Source organism: Trachurus trachurus (assembly GCF_905171665.1).
Source record: "Trachurus trachurus genome assembly, chromosome: 23".
NCBI classification, from domain to species: domain Eukaryota; kingdom Metazoa; phylum Chordata; class Actinopteri; order Carangiformes; family Carangidae; genus Trachurus; species Trachurus trachurus.
In genome coordinates, this window is record NC_139912.1 from 9,679,878 (window position 1) to 9,707,194 (window position 27,317).

At 41.6% G+C, this 27,317-nt stretch overlaps 2 protein-coding genes across 2 annotated transcripts; both read right to left on the bottom strand.

The window, feature by feature from the left end:
• Window positions 1–8,780: 8,780 nt before the first annotated feature.
• fam3c (FAM3 metabolism regulating signaling molecule C) lies at window positions 8,781–15,219 on the bottom strand. Its single transcript, XM_083999866.1, has 10 exons — window positions 15,162–15,219; window positions 14,687–14,741; window positions 13,989–14,093; window positions 13,730–13,756; window positions 13,277–13,400; window positions 11,921–11,979; window positions 11,571–11,621; window positions 11,410–11,494; window positions 11,137–11,263; window positions 8,781–9,599 (listed from the first exon to the last, which is right to left on the bottom strand). Exons 2-10 carry the CDS (start codon window positions 14,700–14,702, stop codon window positions 9,510–9,512), a joined length of 684 nt encoding a protein of 227 aa, XP_083855992.1. The 5' UTR covers window positions 14,703–14,741; window positions 15,162–15,219; the 3' UTR covers window positions 8,781–9,509.
• Window positions 15,220–16,140: 921 nt separating this feature from the next.
• On the bottom strand, window positions 16,141–26,422 carry LOC311006412 (sortilin; the record flags this gene model as incomplete). Its single annotated transcript, XM_083999241.1, has 21 exons — window positions 16,141–16,230; window positions 16,338–16,455; window positions 16,698–16,804; window positions 16,906–17,050; window positions 17,138–17,254; window positions 17,355–17,547; window positions 18,263–18,456; window positions 18,953–19,121; window positions 19,607–19,706; window positions 19,819–19,916; window positions 20,180–20,332; window positions 21,961–22,021; window positions 22,589–22,672; window positions 23,164–23,300; window positions 24,125–24,171; window positions 24,463–24,536; window positions 24,710–24,877; window positions 25,321–25,417; window positions 25,516–25,592; window positions 25,737–25,799; window positions 26,141–26,422. The coding sequence occupies 21 exons, from the start codon at window positions 26,420–26,422 to the stop codon at window positions 16,216–16,218; spliced, it is 2,499 nt and encodes an 832-aa protein (XP_083855367.1). The 3' UTR covers window positions 16,141–16,215.
• Between the last annotated feature and the right edge of the window lie 895 nt (window positions 26,423–27,317).

Genomic DNA, 27,317 nt, shown 5'->3' on the forward strand with positions numbered 1-27,317 from the left:
GTGGACAACATAAACACTCTGGCAGAAAACACACACACACAACACACACATGGACTCCACAGCTCATGCAAAAGCTCCAAATATTTGGAACCAGTTCTGCGAGACAACACCCCCGTCGTTCGTCCAATCAGGAGCGCGCTTTTCTCGATCACCTTATCAATCCTGTCAACCATCATCACCACCACACCCTCTGGCACACATTCTGGCACACACACACACACACAAACATATATAAGACGTTGTTTTGCCAGACTAGGCCCTCCCCCTCCCTGCCCTCCACTATCACCAGGTATTTCTGGATTCTCATTGGTCACCTGAGGAGCTGGATTGCGACACCCTCCGAAAGTTCAATAACCTCCACTCCCTGTGTTACTATGAAGCCTCTGATGGATGACTCACAGGGAAGTCCGCTGCAGTGATTAACAGTGTTTTTGCGCAAGCTTCAGCTGAAACATATGTGCAGGGATGCGCACGGCACATACCGTTCATACAGATGTAATGTGGGTCGGCTGTGCAACTGCACATTCTGGCCAACTTCTCGTTCTGCACACACCATAGCTCCTGTAAACATGATTTCCAGAGCATGAGAATGTGTATTTTTGCATGCACGTGAACTAGAATCAACCAACTGGACAAAAACAACTCGCCATCATGGAGGTGTGAGGCTCTGTTGACACTTGAGGGCCCTCTGGGTTATTTTTTACCAAGAATCACCTGGGAGTGCAAAGCAACACACCTCATAGGACCTAAATGTGTGTGTGTTTGTGTATGTGTGTGTGTCGGAGCATACCATGAGGTCTAGGTACAGGTTAAACCTACACACCTGCATCCTTTTTATGGAAGCAAAAACAGCGAGGAGACAGTCCAGTGTTTGTGCAGGCGGGAGGAAACTGTGAAATACTGTCACCTACAGCGTATACAGTTGGCTTGGCAGGATCTCAAAGTATGCACGGGCAAATGGTAAAGCAACATGACTGCCATTAGTGGACTGTGTTTGTTCAGTCTGCGCTGTAACTCTGAGGCCTTTGCAGTCAAAACACTCGCCTCTATGGGACCCATTTAATTTGGTGTGTCACAGAGTGGCCTGATATAGCCACATGCTGTTACTTCTAACACCTTATATGATAATTTGATCTTGTTCCTCCGCACATATATGAGGAATTAGAAGACGACAACAACAACAACAACCTCTTTCTCATTCTGAGAGGATGGGCTGTGACACAATGAGAGGAAATCCTTGCAGCATACTGTCCATGTTCCCTGGACTCCACGCTCCACGTTTACAATCTTGACTTGAATGCACATGATTTCTGTAAGAATGAATTCAAAGGCGGCCGAGGTCGACCCCAGAGACGGAGCTGATAAAGACGGTCACAAGCTGTCGTTTACTGCACTTTGTTCCAGGATTTAAACTGTAAAAAGGACACATTGTCAAAACCGCTGCAGTGCAATGAGATTTCACATATTTAAGTCTTCGTATTAGTGCAGCTTAAGTGATTTGCCATACTTATAGAAATCTACACTGTACTGTACAGAGAAGAAAATACCTTCAACTTTAGAAGCCAAAAAACAAAGTTAACAACATAACATTATATAACATAAAACAACTACTGTATCATCTAGCATAGTGAGTGCACACAGTGAAACCTCAAACCATAGCAGACGTGTGGCACAGCTGATGACCCCCCCCCCCCCCCCCCCCCACCCTTGTCTGGGAGGCTCCCCTGCAAACATATCATTCATAGCCACCGTGGGTATTTTTCTGAGTTTGCACGCACGGCTGCTGTAGCAGAGAAGGGTGTAAAGTTGAGTAGTAGTCAGCTGTACGTGCTTTCAAACAAAGTCCTGAAAGAAAACACTGTGTAGGAGATTTGGAGGCTCCTTCTATCCGCTGGCACTGATCTGCAGCTGTGTAGCTTCACTTCTTGTTTTATGTGTCAAAGACATGTACGGACAATCAGCCTATGTATATTAAAGAGTGGCTGACTTCTTCTGTCCACTGCAGTCAACAAGTTATAAGAATCACAAAAGTTTTTTTCCCCAGATATGTCCAAACATCTGGAATCCCTTTAATATACAACTTAGATTTTGTATCAAGGCCAAATCAGCATAAAATTAGGTCAAGGTATTGCAAATCAGAGGCTATAAATGATACACATTTTTTGTCCCATTGCTCCACATCTTGGCTCCAAACAAACCAAGAAAGCACTGTGACGAGTATGAACTCAGTGGAATGACAGTCAAACAGCATACAGCCAAATTTAAGTATGTGTTGTGAAGTGAAGACCATGCAAGATGCAAATTGGTGCAGCGGATTTTATGAGCTGGGGTATATTTATGGGAAAAGGCTGCAGCGGCCGGCCAGAAAAATACAGTGTGATTTCCTGCTCTCACTGCTCTTTCAGTACCAGATGGCAAAGTTATGGCTCTGCTAGTAAGCAAGTAATCACTCTGATACTAGCTAAGCCATGTTTATATATATAGAGCAGTCAGATAAATCTTGTCTTGTCATTGATTTCTATGGAGGGTGTAACTTTCTCACACGCCTCATTTATCGACTTAGGAGGGAAAAAAGTCGTCCAGCTCACTCAGCAGGTTTCATCTCACCTGATTTTCTTTGAGAATTGAGTCAACATGAAGATATGATGAGATTGGCCTTCAACTTCAACTATGCTACATTTTTATCTTAATTAAACAGCTTTGGAGTAATTGTGATGGTTAAATAAATGACTTGTAACTTGTTACAGGGAGAATGGAGGCTCTCAGCCTTCCACCTAGCATCTCTTGGCCAAAAAACAACCTTGCAACATCAGTGCACGACCCAGCTCTCGTCTAATGTCAGAGCTCTTATCAAAGGGCACCTCGACACAAAAGCGCCCAATAACCCCTAATCTCTTGTTTATGATATAAGACTACACATATATACACATGGTAACACGCACATAATAACGTTATCCACTGCTCCATGGATTGCTCCCTCACCGGCTTCATTGAAAACAAATGCACATGGCCGGGAGGAGGGTTAGCAAAACAGCGAAAAAGCGACCGGTCTTGTATACTTTCCCTTTTATGCTGGCGATACAAACATTGTTCACACCTAAAGCCCTGTGCAATAGGAATACCAGCTTAAGGAGCAATAGCTTTAAATCAAGGAGAGTATTGCCAGTTAGCTTCAGTTGAATAAAAGAAGCAATAGAAACATATAAACACTTTTTATCTTTTGAACTCAGGCCTTGGTCAGAAACATCTGTAAACAATTTAAAACCCCTTTGGCAAAGAAGTCTTACAATCCATTAAAAATATAAGCTTAGGTGTAACTATATCTAAGTTAGTAAGCTGGTTGCCATGCTAACTACAGTAGCCTTGAAGAGAAGATGTCAGATGTGTTAATGTTTTTTTTAACGGCCGGTTTTTCATGAATCGATTTTTTTTATTCTGTTGTCTGTGCCGAATACACTATATCAGAAAAAGTTTTTTTTTTTTTTTTTACTTCAGTTATCCTAAAAACACTGAGTAGAAAACACAGTATCCTCCACCTCATGTTGCTGTCACAACACTTTGCAGCCTGAAAGTATAAAAATTACACAGCTGCATAATTGAAAGATGATATTCACATAGTTGTCAGTGGCTTCTACATGGTATATGGAAACCCGACTGGAGTTACACTGCCACAAATGATGCTGTGTAACAAAGTACAGCAAAAACAAGCGCCAGAAAAAACACCACTTTGAGGAAGTCCCAGGCTACTCAACTAAAAACAAGACTGGCATATGGTTAGGTGTTATTATGCAGTGGGGAAGTCGTCTACTCATTTGGGATGGGTTCATGGTTTCCACTGGTCGGGCTGAGAGTGTGTTAAGAAAACTGAGTCTGTGTCTATTTTTCACCAGCGGTGAAACTTCCTGACCCTGAACGAGAAGTAAGAAAAAGTCAGAATGACAGCGATGAATGAGACCTTTGTTTTACAGACAAAACCAGAGGGAGCATGTGTGTAATTGTGTTTGAGCCATGTTAGCCATTAGCGTGGGTGAAAAGGTCATTGGTGTTATTGGTGTTAAAACCTCAGGTGTAGAAAAAAACCCTCAACTATTACACCCAATATCATAACAAAAACAAAGAAAGGTAGACCGTACGGCATTCTTTACATATTTTCAGCCGTGTAAAGTAGTTCAAAGTCCGATTCTTTGCACAAATCTCTCTGTCAGGTCCACTCTGTCTGATTGTTCATTGGGGAAAATAGACATTGTGTGAAACGATCCATATGATCAGCAATCGATCCAGCTGAGTGTGTCAGCGGCCCATGTGGCGTTTGTGTGTCTGTGCTGAGGTCAGCAGGAAGTTCCCACAGACCCACAGAGTGTAAACACAGCTGTCTGGATCAGAGTGTGTGCATGTGTGTGTGTGCATGTGTATGTGTGTGTTGGACAGGCACTTATAAGATTGGAGGTGGGGCGGAGACAAGGGCAGTGGGGTCAGGGCTTAGATCGAGGGGGAGATGGGGGTCGAGTGTGTTGGGGGTTGAGGAACATTGAAAGAAACAGTTGTGGAAAAAAAAAAAAAAGTTTAAGGGTTAATCTGCAGAGCTGGAAGTAAACAACAGGGCTGGGCCGTGGTTGGTGTCCAGTATCAGATAAGAGGCAGCTGAGGGAGTGGTTTCAGACGACAGACAATACAGGGACATATAGATAACGGCAGCAGGACGATGATGGTCCTGGGAGGAGATAGGGAGAGGAGATCTCCTTTAAAGGACGAAAGTTAAAAACACACACAGGATTTATCTTCTTTCATTTGGACTATGTGATAACAATTTTACAGATCATTACAGAACGCCCCGCTTTGCATGCATAGGCCAGTAAAGTCTTATGAAGTCAGTTTTCAGGCATGTCAGGACGTGTGATGAAATCCTGAGGATCAGCAGAGTTACAGTGTACGCTACATAAAAAAAAGAAAAGATACAAGAAGACACTCGTCAACTAGGCTACTCATGTTTTGAAAATGTTGAGTAAAAAAAAAATTAATTAACAAGCTTTGGCTTGAGCTTGTGTTGATTCATGTTAAGACATACTTGTGAATTAAAGAGCTGAAAACGACCTCAGTGTAGTTTTACATCTCCTCTCTCAACTTCCTCTCCCTGGAGCCCTAGCAACAACAGGTTAGTCAGCCAATCAGAGGAGAGGCTCTGGACCTCTCCTCTGATTGGCTGACTTTTTTCTGAGTGATTAAAGAAAAAAAAAAGTTTCAGATTTCGGGTAAACTTTGTACGAGTCAAATCCTGCAAAGTTAGAGGCTTAAAAAAATCCAGGTAACTGGGGCAGGATGGGTGAGTGATGCTTGTTTTGCTGTGACATCACAAAGTTACAGAAGCCCCTGTCAGCTTGTATAAACACACAGTTTTGTTTTGTTTTTTATATGTGGTGTGTGCATTTTGTCAGTGGATTGAACACGTTGATATAAGGGATAGACATGGTTTATAATAAATTGGTTTATAATAAATTAAAAACAAAGATATAAACATCTCACTTTACATCATGGGACCTTTAAGAAATAATAACAAAAGCTTTCACTATGGTGTTGTCATCAATATCAGGTAGGCGTAAAAAATAAAGGAAAGTGTCTCATCTAATTGCTTATTTGGCTTTTCGGTGAAGGAATCAGATGAAACTCACTTGGGAAAAATAGAGGGCTGAGATATTCTGACTTTTAGCCCTGAATTCAGGTCCTTGAACGCCACATCTCTCAATAATCACTATGTATCTAACACACGTTGTCTGTTGTCCATTAATCATAAGAGTTGATGGTTTGATCATCAGCTCCTCCTGCCAATAAATCCAAATGCTCTTGAGCAAGTTTTTTTTTTTTTTTTTACCAGCTGAATGTAGCACAAAACATTTCATGAACTGAGAAGTAAATGTTGATTGATATTGTAATATTACTTCTGGCCACTAGTGGTCGTTCTGGGTTGTTTTGAGTTGTGTGTGTGTGTGTGTTGGTTATTCTGGGTGCAGAACAAGAAAAGCCTTTTCTTTTTCTTTTTTTGTTTTGCTTTAGGGCAACATTAGTGTCCTGAAAAGTTCAGAGCTCAAATGTCCCAGAGGTCACAGAGGGATTTCAACTCAGCTGACTCACAAAGCCGGCCAGGGTGGAGGGTGGAGGGGGGGTGGTGCAGGATGAAGGTACAGCAGGAAGAGCTGGAGGCAGGTGTTGAGTGTAAATGTGGTCTGTGTGTGTCTCTCTGTGTGTGTGTGCTGATCCTGTGGTAGGACATGTCAGCAGTGGAGGGTACTGTTGGCTTTATGGTCATTCTGAGAACTATAGTTATCTGTGCTGTGTAATTAAGGCCTTAAATGTGTTTTAGTCACATAATTTGAGAGGAAATTGCGTTTTCATCATAAGGTTGATGAGTAGAAGAGTTGTTTTGAAGTTTGTTTTGAAGCGTGAGAGTCAGTTGGTGCGGAGGGGAGGGAGGAGAGGGGGTGAAAGGGCAGAGGTCAAAGGTCACGCCACAGCAACTGGGAATGAGGAGTTGAGCTCCTCCTCAAAGTTTCTTTGAGAGGTGAGTACCTTTGTTTGGCAGACAGATTTATTCTGGGAAGCACGCAGAGGGAGAGGGAGAGAGAGGGGAAAAAAATGTCAAAACTCATCTTGTTGTATACAAAACAAGAAAAAAAACTGAGGCACCTCTTCTGTTTGTGTGAGAGCACGTTATCCCCTCCGTGTTTATGCAGCTTTGCCCTCGGGCTCCCACGAGATGTCTCATCATTAGAGGTTTTTTCTGTGATGGGAAATATTCTATGTTCATACATAATGCATCGTGTAGCGTGCCTTATATAAGACGACGAGCTGGAGACCGACGGTTCACTCCTACAGCTCGTCTTTTAGCACAGAGACGCGGGAGCTTCAGCCTCCACCAACGCCAACCAGCACACACACACATAAACTATAAAACACACACACACATCACACATCTAAGTGCACACAGTGAAACAATAAAGTATTGATATACAGTATAAGGCCGAACTCAAACTAACAGATACTATAGACACCGCAACAGCTGCCAAACAAATGCTCCCCCTTACATAAACACACATGGGGATATTCAGTGTCAGGGGGATGTGGTGTGTGTACATGTGTGTGTACGTGTGTGTGTGTGTGTGTGTTTGTGTGCGTGGCTCAGAGGAGATCAGAGGGAGAGCACTGCTGCTTTTTTTCATTTACAGGGAATAAGGAAGAGCTCTGTGTGGAGGGAAACTCTGAAGGCCACTTCTCTGGCACAGGGACAGACCCTGAGAGGAGTCATGTGCAGTATACAATCCCCATGTGTGTGTGTGTGTGTGTTTACAAGTGACCAGAAACACACAAAACATAACGTGAGACTTGTTGGAGTACTGTACTGTACTGTGTCTGAGACTGAGGTGTCACAAAGTCAGTGTATTTCGAGGAGAAGGGGAAAATTTGCAAAGGTTGACGTGCAAGGTCGAACTCATGTTGTTTCATTATGTTACAGCCGATAACAAACACAAACATAACGAAAGCGCACGTACAAACTCTTGACCATTGTTCTCGTGCCTGCATTATGTAATATACACTGACATCAGATGTTTATTCACATTAAACCAGGTTCTTCTTCAGAGCCGACCACACTCCTGCTGGAGGAAGTGGGCTATTCACAAATCTAATGTAGTGTATCGCTGACGCACAACAACAACAAACAGCACATGTACTGTTGATGTTACAGTAGGCAGGATGCACAGGCTGAGTTAAATAGGGCAATGGCGCCCCCTGCCTGTCACGTTAAACACACTGAATTGCCTCAGTGTGTTGTTTATTGACATGTTGTGATGCATTTAAAAGAGACACACACACACACACAAGTGAGATTTTCTGCTTTGGTAGTTTGAAACAAGAAGAGACAGAAGAATAGAGGCAGTTTTTATTTTAACGGACTCTCTCAGTCCATATGTGCTTTGTTCATCATGAACAAATTGTCGAAATATAAAACAAACAAGAATGTACAATCAATTTACAGGCAGATTCCAGTGTTAGATCCATAGAGGCAGTGATCAATGTCTGATTGGGTCTGTGTCAGTCAACAACAGCAGGCCGGAAAAGAAGAAAGATAGATGATGCAGATAAGAACAACAAGGGTGTCGTTCCAGTTTGAGTTGTGTGGTTTAATGTGTAATGTGTGGTGTAGTATTTGGTTAAATTATAATTTCATTTGTGCTAACTTGTCCACAACCTGTAAAAATAAGAGGTGCACACACACTGTGTATTCACTGCACTATAATTACATCATGTACAAAAAAAAAAACACAGCTGGACAGATGTGTCGTATTAGGCTGTTTGCCAATTAGCAGCAGTTGAAAGAACCTGGAACAAAACTTTAAATATACAGAGAAATGCCTGTTAAAATGCAGGCGCTGCATTCAAAGCACAACTGTAGAAACTGGAAACTGAAAAATGAGACGTACTTAACAAAACTGTAACAAGTTGTGAACGCAACAGTGTGTGTGTAAAAATAGTTTTCTTGCGACATGAACTTCAGTACATGACGCTGAGGTGTGGACGCCGACAACCTGATAGAAACGGGCGTCTTAGAAGGAGGCTGTAAAATGGCACAGTAATGATTACCAGGTTAAGTTATATCGAATGCTGAAACATCTGGAACAGCTGGTAGCTGTTCACAATATGAGGTCTACTGCATATGAGCACATAAAAACCAAAAAAAGAAATTATCACTTGTAGGTGTGACAAAACACTTCCAACCCACACACACACATATTACCAACAATATCATTTATTTTAAGAAAATTATATTATTATTATCATTATCATTACAATGATCATTAAATGAGGATCTTTCAAATCCGAATCCTCCTCTAAATAAATATTTACAAATTTCACAGTGAATTTGGTGCATTTGGTTATAAGATCGGGAATAGACGTGTCTTCGAACCCTGTTAATATAAATCATCTCAGAATAAACACTGGAAGGAATGAAAGAGTCAGGGCATGATATAAAAAAAGGAAATCCAAACAGGATAATGAGATTAAGGCAAAGAACAGGCAGTGAGAATTAAACCTCCCAGATAAATCTCAGCTATGACATCCGTTTCCATCAACAGCAGTGCAATATTGCAACACCCAAGCTAAATCTGTGGACCTTACAGATAGAAAGTTTGATTGTGTGTGAATAGTCAAAGTCCCTTCTAATCAGTGCACTCTACCTACCAGCTCCGGTTACAAGACCCGCTGAGCGTCTATGTAACGGTATCCAAGCCGAGGGAGAAGTGCAAGAAGGTCCGAGCTTCACTATCCCGCTCAGGGCTCGCTCACATTTCATGACGACTTCTGGTGAACGTGAATAAAATAAAAAGGTTTCAGTAGGAGAGGTGCGAAACGACCTCTCTCACCCCAAAGTAAATGTAACGACTAAAAGAAGTCTTGACGTGGACAGGAATGTCTCGGAGGACGAGGTGGCCAGAGGCGACGAGGGAGCGGCGGTGGCTTCAGTCCTGCCTCTGGGGAACGCAGCCTTCCATCTCCAACACCTCAGGCCAGCCCTCGAACTTGTTGGTGTCTGCGCTGTTCTTTATGTGCTGAGGACAGAACAACAAAACACATCACACGCTCACGTTGTGTTTTATAAGAAGCCAGGAAGCAGTGAATTGTCTTTATAATCTAATGCAGCGGTTTTCAAACTCCGTGCAGCTGTAAGGGACATAGTTTCTATGGACATACATGTATATTTCCGTTTTTTATCTGGACCTTATTTCTAGCATAAAATACGATAATTTACTCACCCAGATAACTTTGGTGGCATTACAAGTCGTTCGACGAAATTAGATCCATCCGAGAGCCGCGTGTATCCATATAATGCGAGAACACAGGGCAGCGCAATGCAGCCTCTAAATAACACATTATCTACCGCGAAACTCGTTCATTTCACCAATATTTTGTTATGATACGCTGGTGCTATTCCCCTTTTGAGTCCAGGGTTAACTGTTATCAACATCCAGGGTCTGTAGGTTGAACTAATAAGATCTTAACACACAAAGATGTTGAAAGTGTGTTTTTTTCTTTTCTTTCTGATCTAGTGGATGTAAGATCCTGGTTCACACGGACCCAGCAGGCAGAGTTTGACATCCATGAAGAATATACTGCACTGCCCAGAAACTGACAGGGTTGGGTTGTTTAGTTTTGGGGTTAGTCAGTGTGTGCACACGTAAAGTAAGTAATCCCTTTTGGGTTCACACACTCACACAAGCAGGCCTATGGCATTGTTTAAGTTTATTCTTAAAGACCGGGTAAAGCAGTCGGACGTCGTACGGGTCGGCCACTCTAAACACTGTAAAACTCATTTTCATTGTCAACAACACAGTAGTGGTCTCCCTTGTGTCTGAACTTGAATTATGTTCATCTGGCTGTCTGTTTCACTTCTCCTGTAAACCAGACTCAAAAGCGAGCAGGAAAACCACAGATGGTAGGGGCTGAATGTATTTATACCTACAGTGGAGCAGGGTGTATACTAATTAGGGTTGTGTTTACATGTGCCACTGCTTTCATTCAGAATGGAAGTTTTACAGCCGTGTGACATACGCAGCAAGTTTTCAATGGGCTGGTCGAAATTTTAATAAACCTCGAGTCCGAGCTTTATCACCCGCTTAATTTTCAGGCCCGTTGAGAACTCTAGCAATCAAAACATCACGTGACTGATCAAAGATGGAGATCTATCGTTTGATTAGGACAGTAGTAGTCATTGTTTTGGCACTGAAGAAATGTCACTACGCATTAACGTCAAGACGGAGTGTGCGCAGAAAGAATTTATTTGATTGGGGTATTTATATGGAGCATTTTCACTCGGTTTGGACATCTAAACCAATTCTTATTGGAATATTTGGCTAATGACTATCGCTATGATCCACAGATGAAAAGTAAAAAATCTGCTGTGTCACACGTGTAGTTCTACGCTGAGCTCAGCTGGCAGTATCCCCATCTGATGGGTAAACACTTGTGTTGTTGTGTTGAACACTGAGGCAGCAGAGAAAGACACTGCTCTGACCGTTGGGCTCACGTTGTGTAACTCTCTTGTCAAAGGGAGAACGGGCACAAATAGGATTTAGTGGGTTGTGTTACCTGCTCAAATGGACTCTTGGTTTTGATGCCTTTCCCTCCCACAAAGATCCAGTTGTCCCGGAAGCCCAAACTCGTGATAACTGAGCTGCCCAGTTCAGCAATTAGCTTCCTGGCTTCTTCGTTGAGCCTACGGAAAGAGGAAGACAATTATTACACTGCAGCACCGACGCGGCGGCACAATCAATACTAGAGATAACTAAAGCAATTAAAGTGAATCATGGGAATCTAAATAGTCACAGTAATGAAGGGGATGTGGTGGGGAAAGGTCCTTACTTTGTGGAGGGATCATCGAATGAGGCCATCATCACCACCGTCCCGTCTTCAATTTCCTTCAGGAATTTAATTAACGGAGCCACATCTGTGCGTAATTACATAAGGTTAACACAACGTAAAGTATGTGTGCATTTCAAATGTAGGGTGTGGAACAGACTCACCTCCTGCCCACATGTCGAAAAAGTCTGTTTTGACGACGTCCCCTGTTCTGCCTGTGGAGGAAAAGGACAAAATAAATGTTTATTATATCAAGTACACAACCTCATTACTGACTCGTACCACAATAAAATAAATAAAATACTTGGAAACAGTTCAAGCCTTTGTTTCTGAGGAGAACTGATCTGATTAACAGGAAATAGTACAAAAAGTAAATCTTACAGAGGAAACATGCTCTGTTGAGGAAACAGTTCCATGTGTTTTAGCACTTCAGGTACCTGGCAGCAGTATGACACGACATCTACAGTAGAAACTCAGCTATTTGACTTCAAGGGTGTGGAACTGATAACGTTACCATTGATGAGGGCGATGTTGATTCCTCTCCCCACGTTGTTTTTCACGCCGCTCATTATTCTACAACAAGAATTATCAGCGCATTAGGAGGGGAGTCCACCGGGAATATTTTCATATTGCAGGAAATGACACTCCCTAATAACATTCTGCTGCCTTGAGGGGCAAAACTTCACTGCAAGTTTCTTTACACCATAAACACAATGTGTCTGGCAGTTCTTAAACTTTGTAGTAGCTGTATACACTGTCTGTTTAACTTTAACTTCTTTTAGGTGTTGACAAATCCATCAGTCACATATTAAACACTGTTTAAAGGGGAATTTCTGTTTTTTACAATCTGGGTAGCATAAAATATATAATATATATAATATTTACTCACACAGATAACTTTGGTGTCATTACGAGTCCTTCCGACGAATATAGATCCAGCCGAGACACATTACACATTATCTGCTGCGAAAATCGTTCATTTCAGCAATATTTTGTTACGATAGGCTAGTGCTATTCCCCTCTGAGTCCGGGGTTACCTGTTATCAACATCCAGGGTCTGTACTGTAGGTTGACCTACTAACCTCTGACCTGGAAGATGTCATCTCCGAGCGAAATGAACGAGTCTGGCAGCAGATAATGTGTTATTTAGAGGCTGCATTGCGCTGCCCCGTATACTCGCATTATATGGATATACGCGGCTCTCGGCTGGATCTAATTTTGTCGGAAGGACTCGTAATGACACCAAAGTTATCTGGGTGAGTAAATGATCGCATTTTATGCTAGAAATAAGGTTCAGATTGTAAAAAAAACGGAAATTCTCCTTTAAATATATGTCTATCGAAACTATGTCCCTTACAGCTGCAAGAAGTTACATCATTGTGTTATAAATAATAATAAAAGTGATAAGACTGAAGCTCGGGGACCTTTGCATATACAGTATAGTTTGATTAAACCAGGAAGTCTCTTTTATAAATGAGCTGCTTGTTTGACAAGTGAACACCTCTGACTACACATATGGTCACTATCTATTCAAATGATCTATTTGGGGATTTTTCTCTGTTGTTGCAGTCCTGATATTCAGTTTATACTTATTTAAAGCAGAGAAAACAATGAAAATCATGCCTGATAATTTACTTTTTTTTTTAATTCTTTGCCAATTTGAAAGGATAGCTGACTGCTGCTCAGGTGTGAAGTAAAGCTCTAAGAAAATAGTTAAGAGTGTTGTGCCATTTATCTAAAGTGCCTTTCAAGGACGAAGGAGCAGTCAAATGTCTCTGGTCCCAACGGCTGAGTAGATAGCACAAACATGTTTGCATAACAAAGTTTGTCTAGTACCACATGGTAATAAACAGTGCGACACTTCACTTACAATTTGTCCTCCAGGCACATTCTGGGTCCAACCACGCTGGCCGCTCCACTCGCCAGTTTGAAGGCAAAGTGTCCGATAGGGCACTCCTTAGACAGGCCACACTTGTGCTTGACTGGCTTTGTTGCTGGAAATAGAAAACTCCCATTTACACATGAACTGACAAGGCAGAATATCAGATAACAGGTAACTAAGCCACATAAGCCTCTTCACAATACAGTGCTGACACAGAACAGAAGGCCACGGTATTACTTAAACTAAATGCCAAGTACTGAGCTTAGCTGTGTTTTTGTGTGTGACCCAGGCTCAATATTAACATTCATGTGTTAACTAGTTCAACTGGAATAGAGTGGATTAATAAACCAAATAAAATATTTTAAATTTGTTTGTTATTAAAGAAAGAAAAAAAAAGAAGAAAAAAAAGTGATTAAATAATAACAAATGGAGCATACTTACGGGCTTCATTCATTGGCATAGATCTTGCTGGAAAGCAAAAATGACATCAGTTTAACAAGATGTTCACTGATGACATATTTCAGTCATTCAACACAACTCTCTTGTATAATTGATTTATGAGGACACAAGCCACAATAAGAAAATACATTGAACCTTTAATGCAAAAATGCCACAGTTGAAACATCTCACATCTGGCCCCCTGCCACTTCCTCTTATCTAAAGCCGAGATGAGTTTCGAAATGTTGGAAACACAACTTACAGATCATGCTGCTCAGCTTGAAATCCGTGTTTATCTCCAGCATTTGGAAAGCCAGAAAGACAGCCAGGAGGAAGACAAAGATGAGCGCTGCTAACTTCAAAATACCTGGAGGAAGAGTGAAGACATGCAGTGAGTGGAGTTCATCTAACAAACACATCTTCCATGGGTTATTGTGTATGTGTACTAGTTTTGTAGTCAAGACAAGGCCAAGACCATGACCAAACCAATGCAAGACCATTGCTGTACTCAGTACCAGAACAGAATGATTATTATGAGTTACTCATAATAATCATTTGGCTTGATATTTACATTATTCCTCAGCTAAAAACAATAGATCTGTATAAAATATATACCATGTTTAATTGAAACAAAGCTTGGATTGAACAGAATATCAGCCCAGGACCTGCTGGTGCAACCAAGCTTTTCTGATGGTTACACGAGCATTAGCTATATACTTGTGTAGAACATTTTTAATGATCTTAAAGTTATCCATTTACATTACTTAAACCAAAGCAAGCAAGTGACAGAGAGAGACATCTGCGGTTAAAAAAAAGGATGTCACTGCAGCTGCGGTCTTTTCTTGACTGATCTTGAGAAAGATCCCGAGTCCAGCAGCTCGATGTAGACAGAGATTTGCACCAAGACCTTGAAAAGCACTACTGTGTTACAAATAAAACAAATGTAAAAAATGCACTCACCGCCAGCCCGGACCATCTTGACGAGCCTCCAGCCTCCGCTTCCACAGCACACGACCTGGAGAGATTGAAATAACCGGGTTTATTTGGGCGACGCTAACTTTAGCTGACGTGTGTGTGTGTGAGCAAAGTTAGTTAGTGTGCATATAGATGTATATATCTATGGTTAGTCTGGTGTTAAACTGGGCAGTTCAGCAGTTTAATTTATCGGTTTGTCAAGAGGCGGTGAGCTGTTATGGTAAAGCTGCAGCAAACTGTAAAAACACTCATAGCTCGGAGGCTACATTTTTTTGAAAAGCTAGTTACGTTTTGGCCATAGTGTGCTGCAGCTAATATGTCTATGGCTGCAGCTGTGTAACTTCCTCGTCTGTCTGTGTCTGCATCGCCGACTGACACCTGTAGTCACATTACAAGCAAAACGTTGAAATATTTCCTAGATAAATACTGAAGTAGTTTTTTTTATTATTTATTTTTTTACCTGTTCTTATTGCCACGGTAACAACGACGAGTCCCGCGGTGTCTCAGGATGTCATCGCCTGATATGAGTGAATGGTGTAATATGACAGCTAAAGATAGCGGGAGTCACAGCGAGAGGGTTCACTCCGTCCGAGAAATGAGAGACGAACGAGCGGGCAGAGACGTAAAGGAGCTAGAAGAAGCCGACTACAGAAATGATTTACTTATTATATGAAATATTTTTTGGGTACATTTATCTTTTCAGGCGAATATTTTGTATTTACTTCTATTTACATTTGTTATATCACAAAAACCTGGACAGAATCCAACATCAGAGACGATTTGTGCCCTCTGGGTCTGATTTATTCCTTGCAGAAATAAAAACATGTATGATTTTATTCATATTTATGCACAATAAATTATGAATATTTAGATCTACTTAAACAGCAAGTATTTTATGAGCAACGTCTTTACAGTTTCACCACCTACACCTACTCCATCACCTGCACCCGGAAGAGCTAGTTCCTGAGTGATCCATCTTTTCAATAAACTATCTTTGATTCCATCACAACTTCCTGCTCTTTCTTCTTCTGTGCTCACTCTGAGGCAGACGGGACAGTTTCCGGTATCCCCAGCGCCATCTAATGGACAGATGCTTTTTGGTAAAAGTTTATTGTGCATTTACCGTAAATATATTTTACATGTGATGTAATTCACTCAAAAAAGATGCAATAATTTATTTTTCACAAATGCAAATTTTGGGGAATGTCATATTTGTTTTCACATTTAACAGAAGTAAAAAGGCGGTGCAAACAGAGAAAAATAACAACAATACAAATACTGTACAAATTGAAGAGCAACACAAGTAAAGTAAAGCAATAAAATGAAGAAAGATCAATAAATTAAAGACATTTAACATTTCATGCTTGTCATTCAAATCCTCACACTTTGGCACAAAGGTCGCTCCCATCCAAATATGAGGGATTAAGTCCAATAAAAATGCGGTTGGCAGTCTTTTTCAGCACAGCTGGTTTCAATCCATAATATCTGTTACGTCCACTGGAACATGTCATGTGTCATTCAAGAAGATCCTGCCGAAATAAGAGCACAAAAGTATTAATAGTTTGAAAAATCTCACACTCTGATGGTGATTTTGAGCTCAAAGTGTTATTAAAATAAAAAGAATTAAAAGTTGTACATCATCTGAGTCCGGTTGGCAGGCGGTGCCGTTGCTGCTGGTGGCGCTTTCAAGATCAGCCGTCATACAGTTATCATCATCCTGTATCCGCAGGTTGGAGAAGCGATACGCGGGTAACCTGTAGAGGGCGACAGGACACAGCAGAGGTCGAGTCTGGTATTATTGGCTGGGTGAGCAAAGATGTGTACACAGAGCACAAGTGTGTTTGTGTGTGTGTGTTTATAATAATACATTTTATTTATAACACACTTTTACGAGTGCTCAGAGACGCTCACATAAAAATAACCACACAATTAAAATACAGAAACAATGTAGAAGGTTCAAAAAGAGATATGAAATGAGATAGGATGAAAGACATACATGTTTCTATAAACCACTCTCTTGACCGCCAGGAAAGCGGAGATGACGGCCACAAGCACGATGAGTCCTGCTCCTGCACACACCAGGATCAACACCAGCCTCTCTCGCTGGAAAATATACACAAAAAACAGCTGTTACACTACAAACACTAACATCAAAAAATATACAAACTGAAAACACCAACAACAGCAGCAGCAGCTCTACTCACTGGTGTATCGAAGTGTGTGTCTGGAGATGATGACCTGGCAGGCGGGCCGGGGCTGGGTTTAACCCCACACGGCCTGATGACGGTCTGCTCCGCCAGCTGAGGGGTGAAGCCACCTTCACACTTATCACTCGGGACCTTACGATACCTACAAACGTGACCACAAGTGTGTAAGTGTGTGTGTGTGTGTATGTGTGTGCATTTGTTGTAGAAAGCCATGAGCATCATTCATTACCCTGCAGTCAGTAGCTCGTCTTCCTGTCCGTTCAAACAGACCTCCAGAGTTTTATTGGGAGCGTTGGGTTGTCTCACGCACTCTGAAGTGTTGACATGACGATGGTAACCATAGTCACTATAGTAAAGGATGAGAGAGAGAGAGAGAGTGTTTACTGATGCTGGGAACTAAGATAAATAAATGCAAGCAGATTCTTCCTCAGTGAATTTACACTCACCATACGTAATCGTCCCTGGTGCACAAGCAGGCGCTCTGCTTCTTGCTCACCACGAAGCTTTTCCCGTTCCTGCACACAGATTGTTTCTTCAGCCTCCTGTACGTCTCCTTGACGCCCAGGATGCAGCCGTTCCTGTCCGAGTCTCCGTCCTCCGTAGAATGAGCCAACCACTCCTCATAGTCCTGCTCGTTACCTGAGTAAAACAATCAGGATATAACTGTAAAGGGCAATTCTTTCAATTAAAGCTATACAAAAGATGTAATATTTCATTATATTGACATAGTATAATGCACCGAAATGTAACATTGTATATAATGTTTCTCTTCATTATTTAGGGAAATTTGTTGCGCCTAATTTCATCCCTGCACAGTAAGTGACACCAGATCCAGTTTCAATCTAATATTAAAATGTTCTGTCACATAACTACAAGTGAAAAAAACAACTATTGTTATGGAAATATCACAGTTCCTAACATACTGGTTTCAAATCTGCAAGTGTTTCTCTATATCATCTTTTAAAAATTGAAGGAAAACATATTCCTATTTTAATTATCAAGAGTTTAAAAGTTGTGATTGTGTCTCTGCCTCCATTTTAGACCTTGCTACTTTTATCACTTATCCATGCTTAAGAACTGCACAAGCAGGAGAGTAAACACCGATTGCATTTGTTTAGTCTTGTTTGGAGAGAGGCGTTTGGTTTGTGAAATGCGAGAAAAAAAAAAGAGGAACGTAAAGTGCCCAAATCAAATGACTTCTTGAGAACTTTAAGGTTGGGAAAGTCCCGGGTTGTGCGTTGTTTTGTTTCTGTAATGAGAACCTGCTGTGATCCTTCATGCACCTACCACCAGGTGGTTACGTGCACGTACGCATGCAGGCTGATGGAGTTATAGCGACGCCGACTTGACTCACACTCTCTGGTAATGAGGCTCTTGAAATCGATGGTGACGGCCACCCACATGGGCTGGCGGTCTTCCTCCGGCCGGAAGCCCCACACGCTGACGTTCATGGCCTTGGTGCCGGGCTCGGACGCCAGGCCGGCGAAGAAGAAGGGCTGGTCAGTGAAGTTATACGACTTCCAGCACTGGCCTTCGTCTGTGGAGAACCTGGTGACGAGAAACTCAGTGTTAACTGCAACTCACTCTGATTGGTTTGAGTTTTTTGTTGTATTTAACCTTTATTTATCCAGGAAGGATCCATTGAGATTTGACAATCTCAGGAAGCATTACAAAACAATCCAAACAAGCGAGAAAATACATAGCAAGAGCAAGGTAGCAAAGAGACAATGATAATTTATACAATAAAAGAGACCCCAAAAGTGCAATACAATTTGAGAGCTAAGAGTCACAGGTGCAACTGGTGACTAATAGTTCAGAGAGAGATTGTTTAAAGCCAGAAAGAGGGATGAGAGTTCCCATCCTCATCTTGACTTGCACGCCATTCCAAGACCAAGGCCCAAAGTAGGAGAGGGTCCTCATCCCTAACTCTGTCCTCATCAAGGGAACCTTAAATCGCAACCAGCTATTAGCTGTAAGATCATGTGTAATTTGAACAACAGTAAACTTTGTGTACAGCAGCTACAAATATCCACTCTGTCCGTACTTGATCGTCTTGACTTGGCGCTGAGCCTCCACGGCCACGATGAGACCGCCAGAGTCCAGGATGCTGTAGTGGTGCGGTCCCCTCAGCGTCCCCCTCCAGGTGTAACCCCCGTCTGAGGAGACAAACACGTCTGGGTGCTGCGAGGACGACAGGGAGTCGCCCACGGTGCCTGAGGAACAGAGGACACGACCACAACACTTAGTTTAATCATCACACATGAGATCACTGAGAGGTTGAAAAGCTGGGAAAGGGAGTTTTTGACTATGACTTCATTTGTTATAATTAGTTATACAGTTTCTTGTTTGTATATGTCTTTATATTGTATATGTTTATGCCTATATATTAGAGAGATAAAGATTAGTGATAATATATTAGAATAAATCCAGCCAAATAAACTTATAAATTAACTTATTGTATAGATTATAATGACAAGGAAGCTTGATAGTTAATTTATGAATAGGGGGTGGGAGTAAATAAGTTTTACTTCTTCCCACTCCTTTTCGGATATGAAAAATGAAATTATTTTCATTTTCAATTATTTTTATTTTTTCATGGGTTGTCTTTGTAAAGTATTTATTTGTTTTGTCTGTCCATTACTGTATTATTTCTAATTTCTTTTAACATAAACTGAAACTAACTAACAGTTTAAGTTACCATGAGCGATGACCAGACCAATAGCAGTGGGCTCAGACAGAGCCACCATGGGAACTATTCGGTTGTTGAGGCTGTGTTCTCCATGGATGTGGAGGTTGCACTGATGAGAAACACATTAAAAAACACACATTAAAAAGCCGTTTAGCGAAGAACAACAACTGATTTCAATTATATAAAATGCACAAAAACAAAGAGGGCTTTGTGTAGCCTACATTTTTAATTTGCTCTCTGCAGTCCACATTCTCAGGTTTGTTGAGTTGTCGCCACATCCCTCCTCTGTTGAAGGAGATAACGGATCTGACGCGGCCATCTGCAACAACACAGAGAGAGAAGGTCATAACGCACAAATAAAACACTGAATGAATGACTGGATCAACAGGAAACACTGTCTTAAACCAATTCAATTGAGTTTTACTGATGGTACATGATGGCTAAGTATAAAAAATAAGATCCATGTTGTTATAAACTGGAATTATCTTTTAAGATTTGGAGAAATAAAGAGAAATAAAGGGGAGCCATCCGAAAAACAAAAAGCTTTGTGTGTTTGTGTGGATGAGGAGCTGGATGTCCTACCCTCGTCCAGTCTGTTAGTGAGGTACACTCCTCTCAGCGAGGTGATGTTGGTGAAGTCGCTCTTCCTCTGCCCGTCGAACAGGTGGCGCTCCAGCGACTTGGAGAACAAAATCCCGCGGTCATCCGACGTGTACATGGTCCCGAAGAAGGTGTCTGGAGTAAGAACAAAGAGGGAAATCCTTAGTATTCTCAGCTTCTCACCAAAATATGACAAATATCTCAGGTTTGGGTGTGAAGTGGATGAGCTCGCTGGTTGTGATTTATCTTCAGCCAGTAAAAATCATCCTCCGTGACTCTGTGATCTTATTATAGCTGCTTTATTAACTCTTAGCCTCAGTTTAATGGTGAAGTCTGTTTCCTATTTGTGGTCATGCTTTTTTATGTTTTTCCAAAATTACGAACACATTTCCATGAAACCACATCACTTGCTCTTGCGAGTGCGGCATGGTTCCTCTGTTCTTGGCTAGTTGGTGCAACAAAAACCGACAGTGAATATTTTTCCATTGAGCTTTACCTCTTCTTTAAAGGTTTAAGCAACATTTGTGACGTAAATGAACCGAACCACTGGCACAAGATGCAAGAGGATGATGTGTCTGATTGAAAGTAGTGATAATTTAAAGTGAAACTCTTCTAAACTAACCAGTCTATGCACGTTGTCGTATCATCAATCAAATTTTAAGTGTGTGAACCTCAAACACATGATAACTGAAGAGATAACTGAAGAGGTGAAGGACAAGCTCAACTGAGGAAGGTGATTGACGTGGATTACTTTTTGTGTGTGTGGTGTTGGCGCTTGTGTTTTTCCCTGATCCTAAGATATGTTTGTCAGCTTTTGCAGTGTAACCTAAATCTCCCTCCCTCCAGCCAACAAAAGATAAAGCCCCTCTACCCCCATATCTCCTCTATTTATCTCAGCAGCAACAAAAGTCCTCATCACTTCACCCCCCCTGCTGCACAAACTGGAGCGTTTTACAGAGGCAAAAAATAATAACACAACATATCAACAGAAGAAAACAAATGGAGGGCAATGTGAGAAGAGGAGCTGAATGAGAGAGAGTGGAGGAGGGAGAGAGAGAGACAGGAACAAAGAGCGAGCAGCTGGACCTGAATGCACAAACACACTCAGTATGATGGAATGATTTGTCAGCAACACCGAGAACTTGTGAAACCAGTCTGGTCTTTACCGTTGAGCTTTTCCATTACAACAAAAGAGGCTGAGAGAAGCCGTAACTTCTGTCAAACAGTGTTTAGTGAATGTGTGTCAAGTGTTGTTTTTTAAAGGTAGACGTGTGTGACAAAGTTACCTCCTGGGGTGCATGTAATTGTATTTATGTATGCTTTGAATGTGTATGAAGTATGAGGGCTGCCAGGGGTGGGGGCTGCCTTTAAGTTGTAAGATGAGTGTTTTATTTTTATCAATGTTATATTTTATTTTTTCAGATTTTTTTTCTTTTTTTGTTTTTCTCTTCGTCCTATCCATCTGTTTCTCATTTTTACTTTCTTAAACAGACTATTAATTTGTTAATGTTAATGTCTGTAACATTTGAAATGTCTGTAAAGTTAAAACAAATAAAAATTTGAATATTAATGTTTCTTTTGTTTGTTTTGCTTTGCTATTTGTGCAATTGCTTTTATAGGTGAGGTTTAAATATAAGCCTGTAATGGGTTTCTACCTCACCCGCACATGTATTTTTTTTTTTTTCTATTTAATTGTTTGCTTATATTTTTGTCTTTTACAATCGTGCAAATAAACATAAACATAAATGACAAAAAAAAGTTACCTCCTGGGTTGTCTACGTGCATGAAGAGCATATCCACATCTCCATCCAGGATGGAGTAGAACTGCAACCACACACAGAAATCATGATGAGGGAGACATGTGGGTGAGAAAATCTAGACTTCAGATAAAAAACATTAAAAAAAATAAACAACAAAAAAAAACTTTGTGATGACTAATTTTGTCTGTGCTATAAACCTTGTCTAATCATCGTGAGAGAGAGCGTGTGTTTGTGCTGTCAACAAGATGTACTGGGGGTGTGTGTGTGTGTGTGTATGTGTGTGTGTGTGTGTGTGTGTGTGTGTGTGTGGGGGTGGATGTTTCACCAGAGCAGATGTGTGATCAGTTGGTTGTGAAAAAAGGAAATGTTGCCACTGATGTTTCTCTTTAAGGTGAAAACAACCGCTGTAACACCCATCCACTAAAATCATGTGAATATAACACACGACAAAGGAAATATTCACATTAACATTTGTGTATTTCCTGTAGCAGTGCTGGAGAACATTAAAAAAATGTTGGTACAAATATAAACAAATAAAACAGTCTAAACAGGTTAAATTGTGAATTAAGTGAAAACTATGAAGGTTATTAAAGCGTCTGCGAGTGAGTGAGTTTGAATATTTCCTCCTCACCTGCTCAGTGGAAGCTGAGGGCAGCAGAGCTCGACTGAACGTGTCTCCCTGGTCCGATGAGAAGTACATGACGCGAGGGGATCTCTGTGGGAAAGATAACACAAAGTGCTGTTTTAATACTCACTGATATATTAAAAAAAACAGTGATGATATCATCCGTGCACTGGAAAAAAACACAAAATCTTTCTGTGAATATTTGTCTTATTTCTTGTCAAAATGTCTCATTTCTAGTCAAAACTGAACTCTTTTCACTTAAAATAAGAATTTTTTGTTTTGAGATAATTTTCTTTTATTTCAAACAAATTTTCACTTGAAATAAGTAGAAACATCTGCCAGTGAAAGCAGGTTTTTTGTGCTTGTAATAAGGAAGAAAAACTTTCTACTTATTTCAAGTGAAAATATGCTTGAAAGAAGTAAAAAGTGTCTAAAAACAAGCTACTTTTTATGTGATGAGACTTACTTTAAGTATAATGAGATTTGTTTTGACTAGAAATTACATTTTGACTAGAAATAAGATAAATATTCTTGGTAAGATTTTGAGTTTTTGCAGTGTGACTTCCTGTGTCTCTTCTCACCAAGTCTTCCATCACAGAGAAGAAGAGAAAGGCTCCGATGTAGCCAAAGCTGTAGATGTCCTCGTGGATTATGGTGAAGGTTTTACCGAGATCCTTCGTCCTCTTCAGCACCAGGTCTCCTCTCTCGTCTGCTACAACTACGGCAACAAGAAACAAGGCTTGATGACACACATTTGAGAATCTGAACCTGTCCATAAGACCGTATTTAAATTGGGAAACACTCAGTGGAGAAACTGCTGCATCATTTGAAGGAAATCTGTAATTTTGGGTCTGTGTAAATATTTTTGACTGGATATGACCACTTATGTAGAGCTTTTTTTTTTTTTTTTTAATAAAACAAAGCTTTTACATTGTTGTTTTGGAGAAAAGATAACGACTGAATGAAGTGAGAGCCTCCAAATGAGGACAATCAAGTCCCAAAACAAGACTGTGAGAGTGTCTGTCCCATGTGAGCTCAGGCTGCACCGACAGGTAGCTGCAAATTCTCAGGAGTGAAAACACGATACGCAGGACAGGGACGCAGATAAAGAGCTACTCCTTTACCTCAGCCATGGGACAGGTTATCATCGACAAAAGGGTTTCAATGAGGTCACATGAGAGCACATGAACAATGGTATAAATTTGTCCCATAAGGCAGGTTTCAATTTTCCATCTATGATATTGATGTGCACACAAAACATTAACTCCCACTGACTCTGCATATTATCTTCTCCTTAATCATATCTTTTGCACTTTTTCTATCACACGGAAACTTTATTGCTGTGCTGTAATTGCAGTTATTATTGTCTTCTATCTTTTTATTGCCTTGCCACAAAAAGAAATTCCTCTAACTGGGCAATAAAGAGCTATGGAAGAGCTATATAGCAGCCAGATAACAGTGTTTATATCAGATTTGACTTTAATGCCAGATTGACCTGTTAAACACATAGCACAAGAACACTTGTCCACCTGTGCGTCCTACCTGTGTCTACTCGGCTGTAGCTGAAGAACAGATTAACACCGGCCCCCCTGACGGAAAGAAGAAGAAGAAGTTCAAAATGTTTCACAAAAACGTTTCACAAACACCCAACAAGTTGCAAAAATGTCCATTTAGTCCATTTCCAAACTGTTTGTAAAGACTGCAACACATAATCCTCACCATGTATCATATATCAGGTCCTTTCATATTACATTTCTGCATCGTGTTGTATTTATTAATCCTGCGATATTAGCTTTCATAGAATATTTGGTTCATCCAGCATGTTTTTTCTAGACATGATGGGATTGGGGTGTGTGGTTTAGTTTCCTGTTTATTCTCACCATGAGAAAGAATGCACTCCATCATGAACTTTTGTCCACGTGGCACCAAAGTCCAGAGAGAGCCACAGGCCGCCCTGCATGTCAGGAGGGAACAGAGGAGTGTTTACCTTTACTTTAAGGTGTGTGTTTGATGTGTGTGCGTGTGCGTGGGCATAGTTTTGACCCAGAATACTACACAGAGCGAGTGAAACCACTGTGAGAGCTTGAGAAAAAATGGCAAGAAAGAAAGAAAGAGAGAAAGACTCACATCAATGCTGACGGCCACCAGGTAGTCGGGGTTGAGGAAGTGGTAGGTGATGGGCTGAGCCAAGTGGAAGGGTAGTTGGATGAACCTGAAGGTTGCTCCGGCGTCAGTGGAGGTGAAGATGATCCCTCCTGGGTTGTCCACCACCGGGGTGTCCGCCGTCAAAATCACCTGTCAATCAAAGCAGATAGAAATAGATGGGGAGGTTTTTTTTTACCAGTAGCTACTCTTTCTTGGCTTTGATAGTAAAATTTGTACGACAAAGTTGAGGTGTTTGAGGTTTTGTTTCATGCTATTGTTTGCCGGCACCGTGTTTATATGCCAGTGGGTTTCTGTGGGTGTGATTCTGAACGTGTCAGTGAATGCACCGTGTTCAGGACGTGAGCAAAAGCGGTTTGTAGATGAAGTTGTGACACAAATTGAGCAGACCACAACATGTGAGAAGCCTTCTTTGTCCGAAATGAAACTCTCACAACAACACACACACACACACACACACACACACACACACACACACACACACACACACACACACACACACACACACACACACACACACACACACACACACACACACACACACACACACACACACACAACTGAGCCAAACTCACAGAGCTCCCTGGTCCAACACTGACTCCAAACTCCTCCCTCATGAAGGTGTTGTTGATCCGGTGGGAAATGTCATGGAACGACTTCCCATAATCCGTACTAACGAGAGAGGGAATAAAGCCAAACTGTAACTACATGAGCTCTGCACAGAGAGAAAGAGAGAGAGAGATGTTACTGTGCTGCTGACTCCAACTCACCTTCTGTAGAGTCGTGAGGAGCCTCCTTCCAGGAAAGAGTCGAGGGGGGCGCTGATGGTAGACAGCACCAGGACCACCTGAGATCAACGTGGTGGTTAGGACTTTAGTTTAAATGGACACATTTCAGACCAATAATAACAAACCAAGAATGAAAAACAAATACATTTTGCCTAAAATTGTGAAAGTCAGATTTGAACAAGTGTTTTATGATGGATACTCACTCCTGTGCCATCGCCCACCCATGTGAGAATTACATGGGAGCCATCATCACCATTAAACCCTGTCTAGGTGAAGGAAAGGGGAAGTGATAAAGAAAAAAACATGGCAAAATGGTTTTAGAATAATTTCGCTGAATTGATTATTTAGTTTAATAATGATGGTTATTTCTGTTAGTTTCATTTCTTTCTCTTTTTTTTTGATGATCAGGAGCCATCATCACCATTAAACCCTTCCTAGGTGCAGGAAAGCGGAGGAAGAATCAGACATGATAAAAAAAAAAACATGGCAAAATGGTTTTAGAATAATTTTTGCTGAATTGATTATTTAGTTTCATAATGATGGCTCTTTCTGTTCTCTTTTCTTTTTTGATGATCAAGTGTCACACAGTTTAAAAATCCCACCTTACCTCATATGTGTTTTTATCCAGAATCCCGTGCTCATCCGGGGTGAGGGGGAACCGGCAGGCGGTGAAGGGGAGACCGTGAGAAACCTTGGATGTCCCAGAGGAGCCGCTGGCTTCTCTCCTGGCCCGTGTGCGCACTTGGCCCTGGCTCTGGCTCTGGCTCTCATCCTGCTGAGTCCGGTGGAAAGTCACCGTCCTCCCCCCGCGGCCGCCACTGCCTTCTTCAGCTGAGCCCGGGAGAAGACAGACCCACACCCCGCCGAGGACCACCAGTCTCCAGATCATATCAGATGGGGGAAAGGTTGATGATGAGGACCCCACTGAGAGTGTGAGTGACCGAGCTGCCTGCCGATTTCTGACTCTCTTAATAATCTTGCGCTCTCAAAGCAAGTGTGTGTGTGTGTGTGTGTGTGTAGGGGGGGTGGGAAGTGCTTGCACGGGTCATTAGCATAAAAAGTGCTGTGTGAGGTGGTGCGTCCTCCGCCAGCTGCAGGTGTTTCTGCCCGCATCCAGGTGACCTGAGTCGCTGCAGGGAGGAGGAGGGTTTGCATTTCAACTGCATTTGCACATTGTCCCCACTGCAGCGACCAGGACATGTTTAAAGAAAAATCTATAATTGAAATAGGTAAATTTGTGGTGCGTTCAAACTTATTGGAAAGTTGAAAGTGTTTGGGAGTGGGCGTGACTGCAGCGTTGTTGGTGGTTTTTCTTTCTGTGCAGTGGGGACAGATGGACGCAAGGGGACGTCATGGCTTCACCTGCGAGGCCTCCCTCCTCCCGAGGGAGCGTCGATCCAAAGTGCCTGAGGATGGCTGCTGCTAGGCACTCTAGTTGCTGCTCCCTGACGCACCTATTCAGCCTCCACAGTGTGGAGCCTTGAGACAAGGCAAGTTCATTTGTATCGCCCTTTTGTTTTGTTGGTTTAGTTTGTCTTTGTCTAAGTGTTACACAGCATCATAACAACATCATCTGAGTTAACTTATCATCTGCAGTTAGACCCTCACTCTGACTGAGGAAAAACTCCCCAAAAGACAAAAACAAAAACAAAAAACGGGAGAAACCTCGGGATGTGCGACAGAGGATGCAGGGCCAGGCCTACAGTAGGATTTTGGTGACAAGATTTTGTTTGTGGACCCCAAAACACTCCAAGCACAAACACCAAATCACACACAGACATGTT

What these genes read in the sequence shown, in the direction of transcription:
- fam3c (XM_083999866.1), bottom strand. An exon ending in CAAGCTGAGCAGCATGATCT is followed by an intron (nt 13,757 to 13,988) that starts GTAAGTTGTGTT and finishes TTTGCTTTCCAG; the next exon opens with CAAGATCTATGCCAATGAAT. An exon ending in CCAAGAGTCCATTTGAGCAG is followed by an intron (nt 9,600 to 11,136) that starts GTAACACAACCC and finishes TTCTGTCCTCAG; the next exon opens with CACATAAAGAACAGCGCAGA.